This window comes from Mesoplodon densirostris, chromosome 14 (assembly GCF_025265405.1).
Source record: "Mesoplodon densirostris isolate mMesDen1 chromosome 14, mMesDen1 primary haplotype, whole genome shotgun sequence".
Lineage (NCBI taxonomy): Eukaryota > Metazoa > Chordata > Mammalia > Artiodactyla > Ziphiidae > Mesoplodon > Mesoplodon densirostris.
Genome location: NC_082674.1, coordinates 71,760,558 through 71,787,873, shown reverse-complemented (window position 1 = coordinate 71,787,873; position 27,316 = coordinate 71,760,558). Strand labels below are relative to the sequence as shown.

The 27,316-nt window shown below is 45.4% G+C and overlaps 1 protein-coding gene across 1 annotated transcript in view; it reads right to left on the bottom strand.

The window, feature by feature from the left end:
• The window catches only part of AFF3 (ALF transcription elongation factor 3), a 578,889-nt gene that overhangs the window by 115,895 nt on the left and 435,678 nt on the right, over positions 1-27,316 (bottom strand). The window contains exon 9 of the mRNA XM_060117048.1: positions 4,784-4,835. Within this exon, the coding sequence (XP_059973031.1) occupies positions 4,784-4,835 (52 nt within the window). The remainder of the gene's footprint in view (positions 1-4,783; positions 4,836-27,316) is intronic.

Here is a 27,316-nt window from a genome sequence, read left to right as displayed (position 1 = left end):
GGGCAGGACAGAATTAAAGATGCAGACCTACTAGAGAGTGGACTTGAGGACACGGGGAGGGGGAAGGGTAAGCTGTGACAAAGTGAGAGAGTGGCATGGACATATATACACTACCAAATGTAAAATAGGTAGCTAGTGAGAAGCAGCCACATAGCACAGGGAGATCAGCTCGGTGCTTTGTGACCACCTAAAGGGGTGGGATAGGGAAGGTGGGAGGGAGGGAGGCACAAGAGGGAAGAGATATGGGGATATATGTATATGTGTAACTGATTCACTTTGTTATAAAGCAGAAACTAACACACCATTGTAAAGCAATTACACTCCAATAAAGATGTTAAAAAAAAGAAATCAAAATAAATCAATTTTCAAAAGTAAAAAAAAATAAAATAAAAGAGGACAAATCTCAAATCAATAATCTAAGCTCCCTCAAGAAACTAGGAAAAAAAGAACAAAATGAACCCAAAGCAAGCAAGAGGAGGGAAATAATAAAGATATCAATGAAATTGAAAAAAGAAAAACTGACAGAGACTATCAATGAAACAAAAAGCTAGTTCTTTGAAAAGAGCAATAAAATTGATAAACCTCTAGTAAGACTGACAAAGAAAAAAAGAAGATCTGTATCAAGAATGAAACAGGGGCTATCACTATAGATCCAGACCTCAAAAGGACAGGGCTTCCCTGGTGGCGCAGTGGTTGGGCGTCTGCCTGCTAACGCAGGGGACACGGGTTCGAGCCCTGGTCTGGGAGGATCCCACATGCCGCGGAGCAACTAGGCCCGTGAGCCACAACTACAGAGCCTGCGCATCTGGAGCCTGTGCTCCTGCAACAAGAGAGGCCGCGATAGTGAGAGGCCTGCGCACCACGATGAAGAGTGGCCCCCACTTGCCACAACTAGAGAAAGCCCTCGCACAGAAACGAAGACCCAACACAGCAAAAATAAATAAATAAATAAATAAACTCCTCCCAACATCATCTTAAAAAAAAAAAAAAAAGGACAATGAAGGAACACAACTCTACACAACATAAATATGACAACGTAAATGACATGATGGATTAATTACTTGAAGAGCACGTACTACCATAACCTACCCAATGTGAAATAATCGGAATAGTCCTTTAACAATTAAGGAAATAGAATTTGTAGGTTTCTAAAAGTTTCCAGGCCCACATGGTTTCCCTGGAAAATTCTGACAAACATTTAAAGAAGAATTAACATTAATGTTATACAATCTCTTCAAGAAAGAGAAGAGCAAGGAACACTTTGCAATTCACTTTATAAGCCAGCAAAACCAGACAAAGGCAATACAAAAAAAGAAAGCTTCGGAACAATATTCCTCATGAATATAAAAAGACAAGCATGTGAGGAAAATGTACAGCAATAGGAATTCTCTTATATTGCTGGTGGGAGTGTCAGAAGGTACAACCATTTTGGGAAAATGGTTTGGGATAGTCTACTCAAATTGAACATCCTATAGCACTTCTACTCTTGGGGACAGACCAACAGGAATGTTCCCACACACTCCCTAAAGACCTGTACAAGAACATTAGTAACAGCACTATTCCAATAGCCCTAAACACCCTCGTGTCCGTCAGCAGTAGGACAGGTAAGCAAATTACAGCATATGCACATAATGGAATAGGATCCAGCAATGGAAATGAATAAACTTCACTTACATGCAATATCATGCATGAGTCTCACAAACAAAATGCTGAGCGACAGAAGCCAGACACAGCAGCGTGTGCTCACGATCCTATTAATGTAACTGTGCTTCAAAGACAAGCACAATTATCCTACAGTGTGAGAAATCAGGAGAGTGGTTATTCTTTTGGAGGCTGCTGCCCCGAAGGGGGTGTGGGAGACCCAAGAGGCTGGTCATGTCTGTGTCTTGATCTGGGTGCTGGCTACATGGGTGAGTGTGGTTTATGAATATTCATCAAGTTGTATTCTTAGGTAACGTGTAACTTTCCTCTATGCCTGGTGTATTCCATTGTAAGTTGACTAAAAAAGAAGAAAAAAGCCTACTGGATCTGGTGACATGAAGACTGTGGGTGAGCCCAAGTTGTGAGGAAGTGGCAGGCTGCAGGGATCTAACGTTAATTCCAGTTTTACAAATGGTGACACCAGAGCACAGAGCAGTTCAGTGACTGGGTCAAGGTTGCAGAGCTACTGGGTAGCAGAGCAGGGACTTGAACCCAGGGAGCAGGGCTGCTGAGCTGGTGTTCGCTCACTAAACTAGCCTGTCTCTTATTTTGAGAGCACAAAGGCAATGACAAAGGAACATCAAGACAGGAATAGGCAAATGCATAAGTGTATGAGGCTACTTTAGGAAGAGCAAACAGGTGTAGCAACTTGATGCTCCTGTGGATGTTCCTTTATCACAGTGGCTACACAGGCTGGTGACCGACAGTCACAAAGACAACCAGGTGTCATGTCAGAAAAGGACAAGCATTTTAGGACACTATATTTATTGAGGCAGGGAAACATACAGCACATTTCTGAAAGATTTTGGGTTAAAGGACAGACTCTGATTACATCTGAAAAAATAATTTACGTTAGATGCTTAATTATCTCTCAATGCCAGAGAAATGCAGAGCGTGTATGTGTGCTGTGTATATGCACAGGCTCCGCTCTTTTGGGGTGCAATCATATTTTGGTCTTGAAGAGAAAAAAAATTCTATGTCATTAGTGTTTTTTAAAAGCATGGGATTTACGATTTTGTGATTAGGTCAGGGTATATCTAGGATATATAAAGGATAACTTAATATAATCAGTGTTAGAGTAATCACTAAACTGCCACATACAAAACCACTGTCTGGAGTCTTAATTACAAGGGAGGATTAGGGTATGAAAGTCATTCATTCTGTCGGCTGCTTTCATTGTAAAATACAGGAAGGTGTACATACGTACGGACCGAAAGCAAGAAGGATGTGACTGGTAGATTCACAGTACAATATTTTCCACAGCTACAGACCGAAAAGGAGTAGTTAATGAAGCAAAACGAGTAAACTAAAGGTTCTCACTGCCTTAGAGAATGTTTCTAGTTCATCCTTGATAACTAATTTTTTTAAATTGTGTTTTCAGGGCCTCCCTGGTGGCGCAGTGGTTGAGAGTCCGCCTGCCGATGCAGGGGACAAGGGTTCGTGCCCCGATCTGGGAGGATCCCATATGCCGCGGAGCGGCTGGGCCCGTGAGCCATGGCCGCTGGGCCTGCGCGTCCAGAGCCTGTGCTCCGCAACGGGAGAGGCCACGACAGTGAGAGGCCCGCATACCGCAAAAAGAAAAAAAATAAAAAATAAAATTGTGTTTTCAGTGGAAACATTTCCTGGAGATAATTCAGGAAATTCTTTCCAAATTAAGAAAGTCTCGCTGAATGAAACAGTCTGTAAGTCCCTTTTCCAGTATCAAGTATACACACTCTACATGTTTGCTGTGACTTAATCCACAGCAAACATAGGTCCAATCCTATCTGGACCTCCACTGGGAAAAAAAAACTCAAGAGATGAAATCATTTGCTTGTAGACACAAAGACAAGGAAACAACCTGAGGGGTGAAATCGTTCCCCACATCTGCCAAGATTGCTGGGTTGTGGATGTCTGATGGGCCTGCTGCACGCACCGAGAAACAGATCAATAAATCTCTAAAAAAGCCCGAGTGGCCCTCCTTGCTCAAACTTTCTTCACTTGGGCTTTTCTCAGCTGGCCAATCTAGTTTCAAACTGCACTGAGTTCTATCTCATACCCAGTCCCTTTCTTTGATGCCTCACCTTCTCTTACAAGGTGAGCAAGCTTTTCTGTGATCTCACAGTCACATCTGGCTCAGATGCTCTTCCCGGAAATTTCCTTTGATTTCACCTCTACATGCTCTCTCAGTACATTATGTTCATTTGCATGTCTAGACAGCTGTAACACCTGCATGGCATTCCATGATACCTCTGTATAAAATTCACTATTCCAAGATGAACTGAACAGTATACGTGTCTTGTATCACATGTAAAAATGACACAGAAAACCTCTCTGAATTGTCTTTATACCTATCACGTTTATCCCACCTTGACACGATACAAAACAGGTGATGAGAAAAAGGAAACAGAAGTGGAGGAAAATCTGTCTTTTCATGTTTTCAAACTTGCTTTAAAATGCAAACATTTCCTGAAATGTAGAATTGAGAGTGATGAATGTTAATTGGGTATTTTTTCACCTTAACTGACTGATCAGAAGAGTAGTTATAAACCCCTGACTGATGTCTCGAGCTGATAAATCAACACCAGGGGAGAACATTTCAAGCACATTTATCACTTAAGACAAACAGGCTATTCCGAGTGCAAATATTTTTTATTCATCGTTTTCGCTCACCCCTACCTTTGCTTCCGTTCCATGTTAATAATATCTGTATAAGACTTCTCAATATTTAATGTTAAAGTATGCTTGTTGCATGCTGATGAGGTGAAGCTCACACATTTGATCTCCAGAAAGCCAGTAACCTTTCCAAAAAAAAAGCTCTATCTCACATTGAAGCCTGATCCCAGGCGGCTTCCTTATAAATAGCTGCTGTTGGCTTCGATGCCATGAAGATTACAGAATTACAGTTTTAAGGGAAATTAAAGCCAAGATATTTGAACAGACTGGCCCAATGGCACAGAATCTCATAATCAGCAGAGGATACCCAGCGTCCTAGAGCATCACAACTGAGCGTCTGTATGACTCAGTTAATACCCAGGACACTCTACCAGATTGGCATCATCATATCACATTCAGAGAACCGCAACATCGAGGAAAATCTTACCTGTTCATTCTCCTCTTCATCACTACTTAGCTTAAGGTCATCTTCTAGCATTCTGAAAGAGGGAACAAAGAGGTACAGATACTTAGAAAATTCAAGAGAATTTAGCACCAAAATACCTGTATTAGAGCAATGTTTCAGTAATGAGCATATTAGATTTCCTAATTTAAAAAAATGTTTCCTTTTGAGCCCTTTTCCTCTGATGCACTTAGGAAATTACAAACTGCCACATCATGAAAATAAACCTTCACAACAGCCAAAGGACGTGATGACCTGCTTCAAGAATGAGGTTTTCGGGCTTCCCTCGTGGCGCAGTGGTTGAGAGTCCGACTGCCGATGCAGGGGACGTGGGTTTGTGCCCCGGACCGGGAAGATCCCACATGCCACAGAGCGGCTGGGCCCGTGAGCCATGGCCGCTGAGCCTGCGCGTCCGGAGCCTATGCTCCACAACAGGAGAGGCCACAACAGTGAGAGGCCCGCGTACCGCAAAAAAAAAAGAAAGAATATGAGGTTTTAAACAAACAGAGTCAAATAGGTGCTTTTCCTTGTTAAGTTGTAATTCCGCAATTACTTGTCCAGTGTTTTCCATGTGGCGGGTGCTGAGCTACATCTCCATCACCATTCTTGGGAAGCAGAAGGAGAGAACCCTGCCGAGAGCTAGAAAACCACAAACTCAAGTTCTCAGAGCAGCTGCTGGGTCTTCCCCCACCAAAGATCTGGAAAAGACAGCTGCCTAAACATCCTACCGGATGAGGAAAACCAAATAGGAGGAAACTTTCTGGAAAGACTCTGGGGAGGAACTCCCCAGTGCCCCCTGGGTCCCCCAGCTGCGTCATGACAGCCGCAGTGGGGAAGCTTACTTTTGGGTCCGTAAGAGTTAAAAGTTAAAAAAAAAAAAAAAAAAAAGGAATTTGAAAAAGAATGACTATATGTATATGTATATCTGAATCACTTTGCTGTACACCTGAAACTAACACAACACTGTAAATCAACTATACTCCAATATGAAATTAAAAAGAGGATATATTAAAAAAATTAAATTAAAAAAAGAAAGAAAATTTCAAACATTATTTTTGACGATGATGAAATTGTATTCTTATCAGCATTGCTGATTTATTTCTTTGTAGAATAATAGTTTTCAGATGAAGTCATTTCATAAGAAGTCTTACTCAGAAGTGTGTTCTACACACAGATGAATGCAGAGCTCTTCTGTCCGGAGTGAGGGGAAGAGTCCGTCTTTGGATGGACCCTGGGGCTCCAGGGATCAGTCTGGAGGCCACTGAGTCCCTGTGCTCGAAGGCCTCGTTGTCCTCTCTGAAATCACCTTCAAAGTCCAAAGACTGACCCCTAAAATGTGTTGTTTCCTATAAAAGCCAATTAGAGGCCTATTGTAGATACATTCCTCTGAATATTTTTATAAGTAATTTCAGTGACTTTTGGGGTGAGCTTGGGGTAAAGATCTGCCAGGGCAGGGCTTGGGCCCACTTCTGCCTCTCACGGCTGTGTGTTTGTGGCAAATCAATAAATGGCCCCGCCCCCAGCCCCATTTCCCTCTTTGTAAAAGGAAGGGCTGTGCTGGACATCTCCAAGGTCCAGCCCTCCTTTAGCATCCGAGAGTCTGCAAAATAAATTTGCCCCTATTTCCTAAAGTAAAACAACTCCTTTATTTGTTCTAAAGAGCACAGTTGTGAAATTTTAAAGCAATTCTTGGTATACCATTTAAGCCATAACCATTAGGACACCAAATCCCCCCTGGCTACAGCTATTCTACCAGTAGCAAGTGGTATCCTTCTTTTTATTTATTTATTTATTTATTTATTTATTTTTTGCGGTATGCGGGCCTCTCACTGCTGTGGCCTCCCCCGTTGCGGAGCACAGGCTCCGGACGTGCAGGCTCCGGACGCGCAGGCTCAGCGGCCATGGCTCACGGGCCCAGCCGCTCCGCGGCATATGGGATCCTCCCAGACCGGGGCACGAACCCGTATCCCCTGCATCGGCAGGCGGACTCTCAACTACTTGCGCCACCAGGGAGGCCCTCCTTCTTTTATTATTCAAACCAGAAGCAAACAAGCCAAACACTGGCAGAGACTGCACAGCTGCACCTCAACCGCCCTTTATGTCTGTGTGGCACGTCACTCATTTCCCTTGACCTCACAAACTTGAACCTGGGCTTCGAAGAGAAGAGATACTGGTGATTTATTATATTAGAGTGCTGCTGGGGGAGAATCTAGGAGAGGACGGTGTTTCCTTTGTCCTGGGACACTACTGACCAGCACGGTGACGGCACTGAGTACAGTACCAGTTGGTTGGCTGGGCTGGGCAGCTACCCCAAGACGATTTTTTTTTGTTTTTTGTTTTGGCTGCGTTGGGTCTTCGTTGCTGCGCATGGGCTTTATCTAGTTGTGGCAAGCAGGGGCTACTCTTCGTTGCGGTGCACGGGCTTCTCATTGCGGTGGCTTCTCTTGTTGTGGAGCACGGGCTCTAAGCGCACGGGCTTCAGTAGTTGTGGCACGTGGGCTCAGTAGTTGTGGCTCGTGGGCTTAGCTGCTCTGCGGCATGTGGGATCTTCCGGGACCAGGGCTCGAACCCGTGTCCTCTGCATTGGCAGGCGGATTCTTAACCCCTGCGCCACCAGGCAAGTCCCCCCAAGATGGTTTTCCTACCTAAAGGCACAAATACGTTTCTGATGAAAAGGACCAGAGAAGTCAGGACAGTTTCTTACCCCCACTCCTCACTCCCTCTTTTGGGGTCAGCTGCCAACTGCGATTCGGTTTAATCTCAAGGCCTGCCCTGTAAACACTGGGTGTTCAAAGTGTGGGTGGCCCCGTCGGGGGATGGGAAGGGGGAGGGAAGGACACGCAATCGTTGTTAATGACCCCTGTTAGATGGAAGCCACGTCAAGGGTGACTGAGGAGTTTCATCTGCGTATGGGCGACAGTGTGGACAGATTTGAAGGCCACAGCCAACCAGAGCAAGATGCCCCTAAATGCCCCAAAGCAAGGGATCTTAGCTTGGCTGCACACCCGTCTTGTGACTCGGTTACCACATGAAGCTGGCAGAGTAAAAGCCGTGTGTGGGGTTTCTTTTAAGGTAGGGAGTAGAACTTGTTTTGTTTATTCTAGGTGCACGCTAAACGTGTCAACACATGAACATGTGTCTGGTTGAATCTCAGGCTGCCTTTCACACCCCTGATCCTGGGAGAGTCACACCTCTGGGCCATGGTTTTGTCATTTCTATAGTGAGACTCAGCTCCCTTGTCACCCTTTCCAGAAGAAAAGCAGTCAGAGATCCACCTCGCTTTGGGAATAGAAATTATCACTGAATTTACCTCTCTTATGTTAAAAAAAAAATTAATTGTGTTTCTGGTCTGAGATCCAAAAACAAAGGATCAAATGTAAAAACATTCTGTATTCCAGAGAGGCTTCAAGAGAAGTTAGACTCCAGTAAACTTCAGAAAGTCTTGGAAAAATGGGAACACCGAGTCTGACAGCTCATTCACATCGCACAGTAATCCTGCGAGCCTGCTGCTACCAGCACGAGGGACCGCATTCCTGGAACAGACGGTCACCACTGCCTGGCGCCCCAGACCCCAACAGGCATGCGCTGAGATGACTCAGTCTCAAGGCCACCCAAGAACATGCCTGGCCCTCTGCATCATTCTGGTCACAGTGGAGTCCCTGTGACTCAACTTCCAAAGCACAGTGCTTGTCCCTTTTAATGCTGGGAAAACCAAAGTGGCTTCTTAGAGAGCCTGAGGAGGAGCTGAAGAAGATTTGAAGTTAGAGAAGAATACGGAAGAGCTGGGACCACATAAGAGCCTGAGAGCTGTCCTCATTTGGTGAAGGCTGTGTCTGCCTCCATCGAAACACACAAATGGCACCATCGGAGCAGTCTGCCCCCAAATCGGATCCCACTTGCTTGACAACATGTTTATCATCATCTGTCTATTTTCAAAAGGAATTACACTGGCGTAAAGCAAAAGTTTTAAACCAAGAGTGAAAGAAAACGCACAGTAAGTGTTGGTTAGGACACAGGGCAGAGATGGAGGATACCTGACTCTGTTTTTGAAAAAGGAAGGAAGGCCGAGACTCTGATGCTCTGAAGCGCTGAGGATGGAGACTGGGAAGGGTCATCAGCACATAAGTGCAGGGCCCGTGCTTCAGCATCACACTGACTCGCAGGGCACCCTGACGCACCTCTGCATCCCCCCACCCCCCCATCTGAGCACCACCAGGTTTCCTCCCAACGGTGACGCCCGCCCACCCACCCAGAGCCACACTCCTTCCATGTCCCTTGGCGCCCACCCCCGCTTCGTGTCCCCGCAGCACCCTCCTAGGTGTCCCAGCTCCTGTCCAACCTGACCTCATTCAACCCTACCTCGAGGCGGGTGCTGCCGGGGCAGCAGACCTCGGGGGTCTGAGCACAGACTCCGGAGTCAGACTGCCTAGGAGGAATCCTGGCTCTGCCACTCAGCTTGCTTAGCAGAGAGCCTTGTGCGGAACCAACATTCAACACATGCTCGTTTTTCACGAGCATTCCTCTTTTACCTCTGAGGGCCATGCCTTGGAGCATTTAAGAAACCTGCGTGCGTAAACAGTTTGGGACAGAAGATGTTTCTGTAACAATGCCTTAAAACTAAGCCATGTGCTCTATTTTCAGGCCATCTTGAGAAGAAAAGATGACGTTTTCTAGAGGTTGCGGAGGGGGATATATTTTAGGATATAATTGCTGCCATGGTTGATTGATCTGATGTGAACTTATGCCTGCAGAGGACAGAAAACAGGGCCACCAGCCTGAGTGCACAGGGGACATATCCTGGGAGCCTGTGGTCAGCCACACGGCCTGGAGTACCCACAGCCTGATGACAATGGGATGCTGAAATAAAATAGATAATAAAATCCAACTCTGCGAATGAAGGCCAGAGAGCAGAGGTACAGAGAAACCTGGACTTCGTGCCCTGAGCGCCTGAGGAGCTGTCACATTGTGTCCAGAGCACTTCCGGTCAGTGCCTGGTGGTAACTTCACAGTGGAGTCTGACCAGACAGCTGACTTCACAGTGGGACCGACAGGACGGAGGCAGGATTTTTGTTTTTTTAAACATGCAATTAGGTGATTCAGATTCTATCCATTTTCCACTGGTGAACTGTGTAGACAACAGTTACTTAACATTATTGTCCCAGGAAAATTACAACAGGCCCCCTGAACACCTGGTACAAAGGGTCAAAAGGTTTGAGCCACGGGCTCAAGGCTCTTATGCTTTCACGCAGGAACAGAGGGTTCCGTGGGAACTGTGTAGAGGAAAGGGTGTGTGGAGGTTTGCCTCTGAGCTCAGATCGGGGAACCCAGGACAAACATTTCCATCTGTGGTTTGCCAAGGACCAGCTCAGGTGAACCTCTCTGTTTCTGGAAGTGAAGGATGAAGAAAGCACTGCCTCACCGCCAACAGTAGAACTGGCATTCAAACTCCCAATCGCCTTCACATTCAATTTTCTACTGCGTTCTTTCAGTGGTGGGCACCTATCTTTGGAAAGCATACTGTCTCCCAGGGCTGGTTCTTCTCACACATTACATTCAAATCAGCACTGCCATTTTAGTCATTCTTAAGTGCCTTAAAATTTTGAAGATCCGGCATAACGAACTCTCAAAGAACCCAGTCGCCTCCTCTGAAGGTAAGGCCCTCAGAAAAGGGAGGAATTCAATACAACCCTTGCAACTTTACTATTTGATGATGGTAGCTTCCCTGTGTGTACTATTTTTTAATTGAGCAGTAGACAACTTTATGTTGTAGCTAGTGCTTTTATATATATATATATTTAAATTTATTTATTTATTTTTGGCTGTGTTGCGTCTTCATTGCTGCACACGGGCTTTCTCTAGTTGTGGCAAGCAGGGGCTAATCTTCACCGCGGTGCATGGGCTTCTCACTGCAGTGGTTTCTCTTGTTGCGGAGCATGGGCTCTTGGCACGCGGGCTTCAGTAGTTGTGGCACGCGGGCTTCAGTAGTTGTGGCACGCGGGCTCAGCAGCTGTGGCATGTGGGCTCTAGAGCGCAGGCTCAGTAGTTGTGGCACACGGGCTTAGTTACTCTGCAGCATATGGGATCTTCCCGGATCAGGGCTCGAACCCATGTCCCCTGCACTGGCAAGCAGATACTTAACCACTGTACCACCAGGGAAGTCCCTGGTGCTCATATTTTTGAGGTCCACAATTTCTCAGGAAGCAGAAATAGTAGCCTACCCATAACAGATGGCCAACTGCTTCTAGGGCTCATCTGTATCTTACACAGGTATTGCAAAAGGGCACATTAACTACCTTCGAATGTAATGGCAGTCATTTCACAAAGCAGCAGTTTTTAATTAATAGGGTTTCCCTGGAATTACTTGTCATTTGGGGCCCTTATCAGATCTGAATCCTTTAGTCCTTTAAAGTTCATTTCATTTTGCTATGTCTTAATGTCTTCTTGAAAATCTGACTTTTAAATGGGCTGTTTGGTTTGCAAATTTGTTTCTATAGCCAGTGCTTCTATGATCTCCACCTATTTGAGACTTAAAGCCAAAGGCAAATGTTTATGAATCCCCATTAAACATATTCATATATGCAAAATGGATAAAGAAGATGTGGCATGTACATACAATGGAATATCACTCAGCCATAAAAAGAAATGAAATTGAGTTATTTGTAGTGAGGTGGATGGACCTAGAATCTGTCATACAGAGTGAAGTAAGTCAGGAAGAGAAAAACAAATACAGTATGCTAACACATGTATATGGAATCTAAAAAAAAAAAAAGGTTCTGAAGAACTTAGGGGCAGGACAGGAATAAAGATGCAGACATAGAGAATGGACTTGAGGACATGGGGAGGGGGAAGGGTAAGCTGGGACAAAGTGAGAGAGTGGTATCGACATGTATACACTACCAAATGTAAAACAGATAGCTAGTGGGAAGCAGCCGCAGAGCACAGGGAGATCGGCTCGGTGCTTTGTGACCACCTAGAGGGGTGGGATAGGGAGGGTGGGAGGGAGACTCAAGAAGGAGGGGATATGGGGATATAAGTATACGTATAGCTGATTCACTTTGTTATACAGCAGAAACTAACACAACAATGTAAAGCAATTATACTCCAAGAAAGATGTTTAAAAAAAAGACATTTTCTATAGTGCATCTCATTTAAACCTCACAACAACCCAATGATTAAATGATAGTACTACTAAAAAAAACCCATATTCATATATGCAAATATCTATTCTAACAATTAGCCATGCATGATAAACCTATTTGTTATGCAAGTCCACCCCTCTGAAGGAATCCAAGCCATCCTCTGCACTGCTTGGAACACAGGAGGAGAAGTTATAAAACTCATTTTATTGTTTTTGACGTCCGCTGCTCTGTCAGGGTCAGTGCTACCATCTGCCGGGGCTTATTTTCAAAAACAGTTGACCACCTTCCTCTCCACATTCGTTCAGAAGAGTTTAGCTCGCGCCATTCCCCAGTTAACTGGGAACGAGGACGGCTAGCACAGGCTCAGCCTGGGGTTGGTGATGTGGTGCATCCAAGGCACAAATGAAGGAACTTAGTCTGGAAGCCAACGTAGAAATCAGGAACGAGACAAAGGGTGTCTAGATGACCTGAGAGTTTCCAGCTCTGATGCTTTCCTACCTGGGTTTCCTATCTACATCTTTCGAGGCAATGTGGAGCACAGGGAGATGGTTTCTGTTCACACCCATCTTCTTCCTGGACCCCCTCTTCCTAGGATTGGTTCTAGCTGTCAGTGAAATCACAAATGATCTTCTGATTCTGCCATGTTCACCCTGGGGCGAAGGTGTCCTGTACCTTTTCTGTTTAAGGACAATAGGTTCCAATGGTCCTTTTCTTCCGCTTATACGATGAGTCCACCTGCGACCTTGACACAGGCCTGTTTTCCCTGGGGGACAGCACCTCATTTCCTGCTACTTAAGACCCTCGCAAAAACCAACCTCATTCAGGAAACCTGTCAAACCCTGGTGAGATACGGGATGAACATGTGTCTTCAAAATCTCAGTCAAGCAACCGCCTTTCCAAATGGTCCCATATCTAGTATATTAATATAGAATAAATGGAAATCAAAGGAAAGTGAAAATCAACACTAATAAAAGGACACAGTCTGTGGTACTAGAGTGTGGAGTGGTGGAATGAGGCTGGCCAGCACCGAGTCTGAGTCCTGTCCATAACCAGCTCTGTAAGCTTGGGCAAACTGTTCTCTCACTCTGGATATTATTTCCACATCTCTAAAATGAAGCTGGGATAAAATGACCTCGGCAGCCTCTTGTGGCTCTGAATTCTGACGCTCTGCCTTTACCAATGGGTGGAAAGTCCAGTTAGATTGTTGGAGATTTAGAGGGTTCCCTGGATCTGAGCTGATACGACTCATAAAAGTAAAACTGACAGGTTGGAATGTGAGTCAAGATCCACACTGGAGTCAGGAGCCTGGGGTGAAATCCAGTTACTTCTTTGAGCACTTACTTCCTCGTGTGTCAGGTAAGACATTTCCCATCGTTGTTCTAAAAATTCAATAGGAAATGGACATGGCAGTGCTTTTAGGTGGTAGAGTGCTCCACAGAATGTTTGACTACTTCTGGAAACATTTCGCATGTGGTATGGTGTGTAGGACAGAGCCTCGCCCTCAGGCAGCAGCCTGTGAATCTGTAATACCAGAGCAGCTTCTCGTGGACCAGGAACAAAGGCAATCATCAGGCTGGACCCCGGTGCTCCTGCCCCAGGTGGCCACGAGGACTGGACTGGGAAATGGTGCCAGTTCCCCAACTGGGCTTGAGACCGGGGAAGTGTTCTTTCCTCTGTTACAAACTAATCAACTGCCTCTAGGTATTTTCTAGACGCTTCCTTATTACAGTGAAATGTGACCCCAAACACACATCCAACAGTTTTTGGGTAGTTAAAAAAACTAGATTCATCTTTTTCTTTTCTCCTAACAGCATCCGCAAATAAAATCAGATGACACATATGCTAAATGATGAGCAGAGCAACAGAGCAATTTGCTGAGCCCCCAAGGAGCCATCGTCAAGTCCTCTAGGCTCTGGTCCACACAGAGCCGGAAGGATACATTCTCTCAAACGCTCTGTGTCTGCAGGATCCTTCATTCTTTCTAAGGAACAATGTGTCCCCGAGGTCCACCACGAAGGCACATTTAGAAAAGCATGAAGTCACAAAATATTCTTCCAAGTAACTGAAAACGAGACGCTAGCGGCCAAGTGTACCGAGAAGTTCCTCATCAGTTCAGTCCTCTGGGGCTGGTGGACTGCCCTAGGACGCGGAGGTGCTGTGGGAGAATGTTTACAGAGAAAAGTGGCCTTAGCAGGCCACCAGCTCTGACCTCCAGCCCCCAGGGAAGCAGGAAGCTCCCTCCACAGGCACCCTGGGAGTCAAAGCTGGGCCAGTGGTTCTCAGACTAGAGCAGAAGCAGCATCACCTGAGGGCTTGTTAAAACACCGGTGTCTGGGCCCACCTCCAGGGGCGGGAAAGGGCCCCCAAATTTGTATTTATAGTAAGTCCCCAGGTGCTGCAGAGGCTGCCGGCCAGAGGCCACATTTTGAGAAGCACTGGGCTAGGCCATCACCTCCTGCCCGCAGAGGTTTATTACATCTCTAGTCAGCTACTGAAAGCCGAGAGCCTGTGATATGGTCCCTTGAGCCACCTCTGAGGGCATATTGGGGCCTGTGGTCTGGGTGGATGGGTGAGGGGCCTGGGGCCCTGAGGATGTGTACTCCTCCCCAGATCTCTCCCAGTTTGCCCTGGCTCACAGGGTAGGACCCCAGAGAGGACCAGGGACCCCCTCCTCTCACCCCCAAATCTGCTAAGGAAAAGAGCTCGTTCATTCAACCAACTGAGCCTGACCCACTGAATACAAGCTCCAAAGGCTCTGTGCCTGCCCTCAGAGCGTCGGGTTATCAGGGGACAGAGACAAGTAATCCAGTGACTGTTACACGGTGGGATGGGCCCTCGAGCAGAGCATTGGAGGAGGAAGGGCCTGTGCTGGCTTCAGCCTCCTAGAGAAGTCAGATGGAGTCGGGGAAGGTGACCCCCGAGCATGGCATGCCTGGGGATGGAGGTAGGTTATATCCTGCACTCCCATGATGTTCTTTTCTTTCGGAAAAGTGATACACACACAGGGTTCCAATGCCATCCCCCCCCCGAAAAGAAAAAATCCAGGGAAATGTCTACCTCCCCTCCTATCTCTACCTGCTCACTTCCCACTCTTTCTCCCAAAGTCACCACTGTCTGTAGTTTCTTATAGATGATTTCCGAGTTTCCTGATGCATTAACCAGCAAATGGGAACACAGCACTTTGGACCCCTTGCAGTCAGTACATGGCACTGGTGGACGGGTGTAAGGTTAACGGGACCCTTGTCATTTGGCTGCAGCAGGCAGCTCTAAGACTCGCAACGATCCCAGCCTCCTGGTACTGTGTCCTCCCCACCCTGAGTGTGGCTGGACCTAGTGACCTCCTTCTAGTGAACAGAATAGGGCAAAGTGAGGAGGGGTCACTCGTGAGATTGGGTGATGTCCACCTGCTGGCACGCATACTTTTTGGCTCTTTGGCTGGTTTGCTTGGATGATGAAAACTGCCACGTTGGGAGCTGCTGTATGGAGAAATCCCCATGGCTGGGAGCTTAGGGGACTTCTGGCCAATGGCCAAGGAGGGAAGGAGGCTCTCAGCCCAACCATTGGAAGGAACTGAGTCTGGCCAACAATCATGCGATGTGAGCTTGGAAATGGATCTTTTCCTAGTCAGGCTTTGAAGTGACTGCAGCCCCGGCTGACACATTGATGGCAGCCTCTCCAGAGACCCTTAGCTGGGGGACTCAGCTAAGCCATGCTCAGATTCCTGACCTACAGAAACCATGAGATAAAAAATGCCACTAAGTTTGGGGGTAATCTGTTGGCATCGATAAGTAACTGAACTGGTATGCCACTGGATGGTAGTAAATATTTAGCGTGTCCCTTTTCAAGGTCACTCCCAATTGCTTGAGCTAAAGCATGAACAGCCATCATTCAAACTGTCTCACAGAGGTAAAACGCAAGCCTAACAGGTCATTAAAATGTTCTAAGAGCCACATTAAAAAAAAGTAAAAACAGGTAAAATTACAATATATTCAAGCCAACGTAGCATTTCAAGGTGACAACATACACATTTCAAGGGCTCAGTAGCCATGTGTGGCCAGTGGCTGCTGGACTGGACAACACGGGCTGAGAGCTTCTGCAGAAGGTGAGGGGTGTTGACAACTCCAGAAGGTGTCACGTCCCTGCCTCCCCACAGCTCTCCTTTGCCTCTTGCAGGGGTCAGTCTTCTCTACAGTTCCTGCCTCACAGGGTGCACTGGACAAGCACCCTGTGAAGGGAAAGGCCCTGGTAACTTAGAGTGTGGAGGAGCTGAGCGGGAAAAAGGGAAGGCTCTGGTCAGAACGGATTGCAACCGCACACCCCCGATGACGATTCCTGGTGGAGACAGGGATTCCAGAGGCCTGTTTCTGAGCCAGTTGAACGTGTCAACGACCCATCTTGCTCCCAGTTCTGATGATGCTACCATGGCATGGCACACCACAACGTCTTACAAAACAGCTGTAAGGCAGAAACCAGCGCACAGCTGCAGGTGGCCCACAGAGGGGTACGCTCAGGGCCGTGCGTTTAGGAGCCATGGCCTCGGAAAACAGAACAGGAGCAGCCTTGCAAATACACCTTGTAAAACGCTGACCACCTGGCAAGGGAAGCCTGTCCACTTTTTTTTTTTTTTTTGCGGCACACGGGCCTCTCACTGCTGTGGCCTCTCCTGCTGCGGAGCACAGGCTCCGGACGCGCAGGCTCAGCGGCCATGGCTCACGGGCCCAGCCGCTCTGCAGCATGTGGGATCTTCCCGGACCGGGGCACGAACCTGCGTCCCCTGCATCGGCAGGTGGACTCTCAACCACTGCGCCACCAGGGAAACCCAAGTCTGTCCACCTTTTGCTCTCATTTATCACGTCCCCACTTCTGCTGGATGTAGTAAAGACACATCTCGCTAAAGTTATTTGAAATATCCCAGGTTTTTTTTTTTTTTTGGTTTAGTTTTTTGCTTTTTTTTAGTTGTGTATTTTAAAAAGTGTGCTCGTTGTTCTTTTTACTTGGAATTACAGTTCCAAGGGGACTAGACGGGGGATCTGAGCAGCCTGGAGGGAACTCTTTGTCTGGGAGAAACAGAATGCTGGGCCCAGTTTCCCTGAGCACCTCAGGACTCTTTCTACCCAGAAAGCTGTAAGCACCACACACAGTTGGTGTGACTGTGAAAATATGAAGAGGCTCCATCTTTTCCATTCAGGGCACTGCAGGCCACGGTTGTAAAGTAGCTTTCTCCAAACTGACTTGAAAATGGCTTCCTCCTAAAAGAATTATAGGGAAAGAGGGCTGGACAGGCTTGATCATTTCTATCAAAAAGCAAGCTGGGGCTTCCCTGGTGGCGCAGTGGTTGAGAGTCCACCTGCCGATGCAGGGGACACGAGTTCATGCCCTGGTCTGGGAAGATCCCACATGCCGTGGAGCGGCTGGGCCCGTGAGCCATGGCCGCTGAGCCTGCGTGTCCGGAGCCTGTGCTCCACAGCGGGAGAGGCCACAGAAGTGAGAGGCCCGCATACCGCAAAAGAAAAAAAAAAAGAAAAAAAAAGCAAGCTGGACTCTAGAAAGAGTACTTTAATAGGGAAGGCTCGCTCCTCAAAGATGGTTTTAGAATTCCTCTCTGTGTTTGTTACAAGGACTTTTAGAAAATTAGCTTCTGAACTAATGTTCTTGGTATTAGAGAATTCCGTTTCTAAGGCGTAATGAATTCAAGTACAGAGTGTGAAAGAACATGGTCCTTTTTCGGCAGCACTGGAAAAGAGGTTGGGGGACCTTGACTGGGAAGCTTTGCACAGACTTGATCATGGGCAGTTCTTTACATGAACCTTTCTGAAGGGAATTGTGTACCTACTCTGAGGCGAATGAGAAACGAGATCTGCAGAGATTAGGCTCCAGTCTGTGATGTCAAATGTTAATGGCCAGTAAACTAGTAAAGTGGTTGCCAATTCTGTTGGCTAACTAATGCTTTGCTTATTTCATTCATAACTTTTGACAGGAAGAATGTATTGAATCTAGAAGGGTCATACATACGGCGGGCACAATACCAGTTTTTGCATGTCTGTGGCTATAGTTACTGACAAGTTGATTCCTGAGACAGCCCCTACTTAAGAGATTTAATTGAACAGATAAACTGTTAGGGTTAGGAAAGAGACCCAAGCATAATCTCCAAATAAGCAAATGCACACATGTTGAGCTACACCCATGTCACATGTTTCCTGAATATGGCCTAACATGGTGGTTTCTAAACTTTACTGCACACTGGAATAACTTGGGAACTTTGAAAAATATTGATGCCTGGCTCCCACCCCACCCCCATATTCTGATGGAATAGATTTGGGGTGTGATCTGGGCATCCAGAGTTTTAAAAGCTCCCTAGGTGATTCTGATTTACAGCAAAGCGTAGGAACCACTATACAACACAGAGTGAACTTGGACAGTCTGCAGAGCTGAATATCTTGAATAGCTCTGTTCCCTGGATCAAGTCCCGAACTCTGAGTTTTAGTTCGTCCGCTAATAAAATGGTATGACGGTAGAGACACAAATGAGACAATAAAAGTGAAAGCACACTGGAAACCGTAAAGCCTCCGAGGGGTTTCTCAATGATGAGGTCAGCATTACCCGTGGTGTTTAAACACTCATTCGTGGGCCTCCTTCCCAGAGATGCTAATTTAATTGGTCCTAGATTGGGCATAGGCATCGGTATTTTTGACAAGCATCCCAGATGAATCTACTATTCAGCCAGGGTTGAAAACCACTGCCTGATTCCAAGTGAACTTTCGCCTTCTCATTAAAACCATCTGCAATCCACAGAATAGAATTCTCCACATCTTATCTGCCTTTGTACAGAACTAGTACATTGTATTAAGACTGTGTATCAACTGGACAGCCCCCACCTTTCCCCCGCCTTCCATTTGAATATGAATGCTTCCAGGGCAGGGGCGTTATTTCCTGAGTACCTAGGGTAAGGCACAAACCCATCCTTACTAATGAGTTAAGGAGTTATCATTCTGTGTTTCAGAACTCTTCAGTGGTTGTTTCCAGAAATCACAGGCAGTGCTAGGGCATCTGAGATCATTTTCCGACCTGTTCTTTAGCCTCTGGGAGGAAATACAAAAGATACCATAGGTTATCCTGCCTTCCAAGTTCTCTGGAGAAGTCCCCAAGGTTTCTTCAAGACAGCACAGCACAGTATGCAAGGTTATCTGTGGACATCTCAGCATCATTTCTCCCTTTGGAGCACTACCCTGTTTCACAGGGGCTGGAGGACTGGGAACTACATTTCCTACATGCCTGCCTGCAGGGTTCTGAGTTAGATGTTGCCAATGAGAAGCACCCCCATAGGGTTTGGAAGGCTGAAGGGTAACAGAAGCCATGGTTATACCGGGGCAGTGGAAGCAGGTGTATAAGCTTCAGCAGGTGGCAGATGTGAGGTTCTGCCAGAGGCTTCCAGGCATCCTTCTGGGAATAAAACCTGTAGATGCTGAGATGTCTGTTAGCAGTTCTCTGCAATTCTGGCATTTACTGATTTCCTGAACTAATCACTGATTTCCTGTTGGCCCCCTGACCTTAGATTCCCTAGCCCTCCTGATGGACTTGGAAGGCATTCATGCCCTATGTTAAGTGCCCTCCTATTAAAACACCTAGAGTGGTCTCTCTTTTCCAGATTGTATTCTGACTGGTAGGTATAGTAACTAAGAGCCTGAGCTCTGCAGTCAGAAAGCCTGATTGATGGATTCATACCCCGGCTCTGCCACGTACTAGCTGTGTGTCCTTGTGCAAAGAACTCAGAGTCGCTCTCTCAGTTTCCTCATCTTTAAAATAGACAAATAAGAGTGTTTACCCCCAAGGAATGGGGGAAAATGCATAAAACATTTTACACAGTGGCTGATACATAGGAATTACTCAATATTCAACATTAGTATTGGAATTTTACTACCCATTCCATCTTGTAACAATCACCAGGCTGTAACTTAAGTCCATTTCACTTTTTCTAACAGAGAACATAAACTTCTTAATTTATTGACCACCACCAGTGAACCAGGTACATTCTAGATGCTCGAGATAGAAGGTTGAAAAGTCCTTGCCTTCACATGGCTCACTGTTTATTGAAGGGAAAGACAGATAAGCAAGCCTAGTGAAGTGATAAAAAGTGGGAGTACAGATCCCCATCTTCTTTCCTTGTCAGAAAACCCTGGCCCCTTTTTTTCTTTCCTCATAGGTTTTATTCTCCAGTCTTTGAAACACCTGTATAGTCTTCAAATATTAGTTCTCCAATGTCCTTCCCAGGGTAAAGAGGCATGTGAAGGACAAAGTCCATTACCCAAGCTAACTCAGTACTAACTGGAGGGGGAGAAGTACCTGTTCTACCTTGGAAGTCAACAGTTCCTAAGTTTCTCTATTTAAAGCTTTCTCCACTTTAGTTCATTGAGTTGTTCCTGCCCCATTAAGTCTTTTTTTTTTCTTTCTTAAACATCTTTATTGGAGTATAATTGCTTTACAATGGTGTGTTAGTTTCTGCTTTATAAGAAAGTGAATCAGTTATACATATACATATGTTCCCATATCCCCTCCCTCTTGCATCTCCCTCCCTCTCACCCTCCCTATCTCACCCCTCTAGGTGGTCGCAAAGCACCGAGCTGATCTCCCTGTGCTATGAGGCTTCTTCCCACTAGCTATCTATTTTACGTTTGGTAGTGTATATGTGCATGCCACTCTCTCACTTTGTCCCAGCTTACCCCTCCCCCTCCCCATGTCCTCAAGTCCATTCTCTAGTAGGTCCGCGTCTTTATTCCTGTCCTGCCCCTAGGTTCTTCATAGCCATTTTTTCCCCTTAGATTCCATATATATGTGTTAGCATACGGTATTTGTTTTTCTCTTTCTGACATACTTCACTCTGTATGACAGACTCTAGGTCCATCCACCTCACTACAAATAACTCAATTTCGTTTCTTTTTATGGCTGAGTAATATTCCATTCCCATTAAGTCTTGAGGGAAAAAAGCCACTGCCTCTCTGTTCAGGGTATCCATAGGTCATTTAAGACTTATGGACTGTCGGGCTTCCCTGGTGGCGCAGTGGTTGAGAGTCCGCCTGCCGATGCAGGGGACACGGGTTCGTGCCCCGGTCCCGGAAGATCCCACATGCCGGGGAGCGGCTAGGCCCGTGAGCCATGGCCGCTGAGCCTGCGCGTCTGGAGCCTGTGCTCCGCAACGGGAGAGGCCACAACAGTGAGAGGCCCGTGTACCGCAAAAAAAAAACCCCAAAAAACAAGAGAAGCCACCGCAATAAGAAGCCTGCACACCACAAGGAAAAGTAGCCCCTGCTCGCCACAACTAGAGAAAGCCCGTGCGCAGCAACAAAGACCCAATGCAGACAAAAGTAAAAAAAAAAAAAAAAAAAAGACTTATGGACTGTTAACCTCCTATGCTGTGTGGACCAAGATGACCATTCTGGCTCCTGTGATTATGGGCAGAACCAAGCTGGAACCGGATACTGCAGGGATCCAGCCAGCACTGCACCTCCAAGCTGTCCATCTCTGGAACACATGCCCTCAGGACTTTCGGCTGCCTATGCCTGGATGCAGGCTTCTATATGAATCCACTCACCCTCTCTGCCACAAACACAGTAAGCGGATCACTTAAATGTAAAGAGAAGGAAAAGCCATTTATGTTCCATGTTAAAGAAAAAGCATCCTATTAGCTACTCATTGAACTGGGAGATTGGTATTTGATCCTCAAACCAAGGCATTTCCATGAATTCACCTTTAATGCTAACATTTTTGTAGTACTTTGCATGTTATCTCTGATGCTTCTAGAACTATTCACTATAAAACTAATCCAGGTGGTCTGAAAACCTAAGTCAGATAACCTCAATTAAAAAAGAAATCTCAGGGACTTCCGGGTAAGATGGCGGAAGAGTAAGACGCGGAGATCACCTTCCTCCCCACAGATACACCAGAAATACAGCTACACGTGCAACAACTCCTACAGAACAACTACTGAATGCTGGCAGAAGACCCCAGACCTCCCAAAAGGCAAGAAACTCCCCACATACCTGGGTAGGGCAAAGCAGAGAGATTCCCGCAGAGAGGAGCGGTGCCGAGCGGCACTCACCAGCCCGAGAGGCTTGTCTGCTCCCCCGCCAGGGCGGGCGGCGCTGGAGCTGAGGCTCGGGCTTCGGTCAGAGCGCAGGGAGAGAACTGGGACTGGCGGCGAGAACTCAGCCTGAAGGGGGCTAATGTGCCACAGCTAGCCGGGAGGGAGTCCGGGAAAACTCTGGAGCTGCCGAAGAGGCAGGAGACTTTTTCTTCCCTCTTGGTTTCCTGGTGCGCGAGGAGAGGGGATTAAGAGCGCCGCGTAAAGGAGCTCCGGAGACGGGCGCGAGTCGCGGCTGAAAGCGCGGAGCCCAGAGACGGGCGTGGGACACTGGGGCTGCTGCTGCCGCCGCCAAGAAGCGTGTGTGCGAGCGCAGGACACTGTCCACGCCGCCCTTCCGGGAGCCTGTGCAGCCTGCCACTGCCGGGGTCCCGGGATCCAGGGGCGGCTTCCCTGGGAGAACGAACGGCGCGCCCCGGGCTGGTGCAACATCACGCCGACCTCTGCCGCTGCAGGCACGCCCCGCACTCCGTGCCCCTCCCTCCCGCCCGGCCTGAGTGAGCCAGATTCCCCGAAGAGGCTGCTCCTTTAACCCTGTCCTGTCTGTGCGAAGAACAGACGCCCTCCGGCGACCTACACGCAGAGGCGGGGCCAAATCCAAAGCTGAGACCCAGGAGCTGTGAGAACAAAGAAGAGAAAGGGAAACCTCTCCCAGCAGCCTCAGAAGCAGCGGATTAAAGCTCCACAATCAACTTCATGTACCCTGCATCTGTGGAATACATGAATAGACAACAAATCATCCCAAATTGAGGAGCCAGGAGTCAGTGCTGTGCCTCTGAGGTGGGAGAGCGAACTTCAGGACACTGGTCCACAAGAGACCTCCCAGCTCCACATAATATCAAACGGCGAAAATCTTCCAGAGATCTCCATCTCAACACCAGCACCCAGCTTCACTCAACGACCAGCAAGCTACAGTGCTGGACACCCTATGCCAAACAACTAGCAAGACAGGAACACAACACCACCCATTAGCAGAGAGGCTGCCTCAAATCATAAAAAGTCCGCAAACACCCCAAAACACACCACCAGACGTGGACCTGCCCACCAGAAAGACAAGATCCAGCCTCATCCACCAGAACACAGGCAGTAGTCCCCTTCACCAAGAAGCCTACACAACCCACTAAACCAACCTTAGCCACTGGGGACAGACACCAAAAACAACGGGAACTACGAACCTGCAGCCTGCAAAGAAGAGACCCCAAACACAGTAACATAAGCAAAATGAGAAGACAGAAAAACACACAGCAGGAGAAGGAGCAAGATAAAAACCCACCAGACCTAACAAATGAAGAGGTAATAGGCAGTCTATCTGAAAAAGAATTCAGAATAATGATGGTAAAGATGATCCAAAATCTTGGAAATAGAATAGACAAAATGCAAGAAACAGTTAACAAGGACCTAGAAGAACTAAAGACGAATCAAGCATCGATTAAAAACACAATAAATGAAATAAAAAATACTCTAGATGGGATCAATAGCAGAATAACTGAGGCAGAAGAACGGATAAGTGAGGTGGAAGATAAAATAGTGGAAATAACTGCTGCACAGCAAAATAAAGAAAAAAGAATGAAAAGAACAGAGGACAGTCTCAGAGACCTCTGGGACAACATTAAACGCACCAACATTCGAATTATAGGGGTTCCAGAAGAAGAAGAGAAAAAGAAAGGGACTGAGAAAATATTTGAAGAGATTATAGTTGAAAACTTCCCTAATATGGGAAAGGAAATAGTTAATCAAGTCCAGGAGGCACAGAGAGTCCCATACAGAATAAATCCAAGGAGAAATACACCAAGACACATATTAATCAAACTGTCAAAAATTAAACACAAAGAAATCATATTAAAAGCAGCAAGGCAAAAACAACAAATAACACACAAGGGAATCCCCATCAGGATAACAGCTGATCTCTCAGCAGAAACTCTACAAGCCAGAAGGGAGTGGCAGGACATACTTAAAGTGATGAAGGAGAAAAACCTGCAACCAAGATTACTCTACCCAGCAAGGATCTCATTCAGATTTGATGGAGAAATTAAAACCTTTACAGACAAGCAAAAGCTGAGAGAGTTCAGCACCACCAAACCAGCTTTACAACAAATGCTAAAGGAACTTCTCTAGGCAAGAAACACAACAGAAGGAAAAGAACTACAATAACGAACCCAAAACAATTAAGAAAATGGGAATAGGAACATACATATCAATAATTACCTTAAATGTAAATGGACTAAATGCTCCCACCAAAAGACACAGACTGGCTGAATGGATACAAAAACAAGACCCATATATATGCTGTCTACAAGAGACCCACTTCAGACCTAGAGATACATACAGACTGAAAGTAAGGGGATGGAAAAAGATATTCCATGCAAATGGAAACCAAAAGAAAGCTGGAGTAGCAATTCTCATATCAGACAAAATAGACTTTAAAATAAAGACTACTAGAAGAGACAAAGAAGGACACTACATAATGATCAAGGGATCAATCCAAGAAGAAGATATAACAATTGTAAATATTTATGCACCAAACATAGGAGCACCTCAATACATAAGGGAAATATTAACAGCCATAAAAGGAGAAATCGACAGTAACACAATCATAGTAGGGGACTTTAACACCCCACTTTCACCAATGGACAGGTCATCCAAAATGAAAATAAATAAGGAAACACAAGCTTTAAATGATACATTAAACAAGATGGACTTAATTGATATTTATAGGACATTCCATCCAAAAACAACAGAATACACATTTTTCTCAAGTGCTCATGGAACATTCTCCAGGATAGATCATATCTTGGGTCACAAATCAAGCCTTGGTAAATTTAAGAAAATTGAAATTGTATCAAGTATCTTTTCCGACCACAATGCTATGAGACTAGATATCAATTACAGGAAAAAAGCTGTAAAACATACAAACACATGGAGGCTAAACAATACACTACTTAATAACGAAGTGATCACTGAAGAAATCAAAGAGGAAATTAAAAAATACCTAGAAACAAATGACAATGGAGACACGACGCACAATTTGTACACAAAAGACCCCGAATAGCCAAAGCAATCTTGAGAACGAAAAATGGAGCTGGAGGAATCAGGCTCCCTGACTTCAGACTATACTACAAAGCTACAGTAATCAAGACAGTATGGTACTGGCACAAAAACAGAAAGATAGATCAATGGAACAGGATAGAAAGCCCAGAGATAAACCCACGGACATATGGTCACCTTATCTTTGATAAAGGAGGCAGGAATGTACAGTGGAGAAAGGACAGTCTCTTCAATAAGTGGTGCTGGGAAAACTGGACAGGGACATGTAAAAGTATGAGATTAGATCACTCCCTAACACCATACACAAAAATAAGCTCAAAATGGATTAAAGACCTAAATGTAAGGCCAGACACTATCAAACTCCTAGAGGAAAACATAGGCAGAACACTCTATGACATAAATCACAGCAAGATCCTTTTTGACCCATCTCCTAGAGAAATGGAAATAAAGACAAAAATAAACACATGGGACCTAATGAAACTTCAAAGCTTTTGCACAGCAAAGGAAACCATAAACAAGACCAAAAGACAACCCTCAGAATGGGAGAAAATATTTGCAAATGAAGCAACTGACAAAGGATTAATCTCCAAAATTTATAAGCAGCTCATGCAGCTCAATAGCAAAAAAACAAACAACCCAATCCAAAAATGGGCAGAAGACCTAAATAGACATTTCTCCACAGAAGATATACAGACAGCCAACAAACACATGAAAGGATGCTCAACATCTTTACTCATTAGAGAAATGCAAATCAAAACTACAATGAGATATCATCTCACACCAGTCAGAATGGCCATCATCAAAAAATCTACAAACAATAAATGCTGGAGAGGGTGTGGAAAAAAGGGAACACTCTTGCACTGCTGGTGGGAATGTGAATTGGTACAGCCACTATGGAGAACAGTATGGAGGTTCCTTAAAAAACTACAAATAGAACTACCATATGACCCAGCAATCCCACTACTGGGCATATACCCTGAGAAAACCATAATTCAAAAAGAGACATGTACCAAAATGTTCATAGCAGCCCTATTTACAATAGCCCGGAGATGGAAACAACCTAAGTGTCCATCATCGGATGAATGGATAAAGAAGATGTGGCACATATATACAATGGAATATTACTCAGCCATAAAAAGAAATGAAATTGAGCTATTTGTAATGAGGTGGATGGACCTAGAGTCTGTCATACAGAGTGAAGTAAGTCAGAAAGAGAAAGACAAATACTGTATGCTGACACATATATATGGAATTTAAGAAAAAAATGTCATCAAGAACATAGGGGTAAGACAGGAATAAAGACACAGACCTACAAAAAAAAAAAAAAAAAAAAAAAAAAAAAAAAAAAAAAAAAAAAAAAAGAAATCTCAGAGGGGATACATGTGTATGTATAGCTGATTCACTTTGCTGTAGAGCAGAAACAAAACATTGTAAAGCAACCATACTCCAATAAAAATTTTTTAAAGATCTCATATATATATGTATACACACACACACACACACACACACACACACACACACACACACCACCAAGACTAGTTCACCACTTTTTCTTTTTTACAGTGAATAGGTTTGAAAATTAGGTCAATATATGAAATGTTCTAATTTTCAGGTGGCATAGGCAAAAGAAAAAAAAAAGAGAGAATGAAATAATGCCCCTTACAGCAACACAGATGGACCTAGAAATGATCATACTAAGTGAAGTCAGAAAGAGAAAGACAAATACCATATGATATCACTTATATGTAGAATCTAAAATATGACACACATGAACTTATTTACAAAACAGAAACAGACTCACAGACATAGAGAATAGACTTGTGGTTGCCAAGGGGACGGAGGCAAGGGAGGGATAAATTAGGAGGTTGGGATTAGCAGATACAAACTATTATATATGGGATAGATAAACAACAAGGACCTACTGTAGAGCACAGGGAACTATATTCAATTTCCTGTCATAAACCATAATGGGAAAGAATATGAAAGAGAATACATATATGTGTAACCGAATCACTTTGCTTTATACCACAAACTAACAACAGCATTGGTCAGGCCACTCTGCAAGAAAGCTTTAGCATTTCCTCATGGTTTTAGATCAGGTATATTTGAGGTAAAGAAGAGTAAACTTGCAGAATCAAGTTGTTTGCTGCCTATCCAACTTTTTATGTATCATCTACAGCAGACCTCGTTCTACTGCAC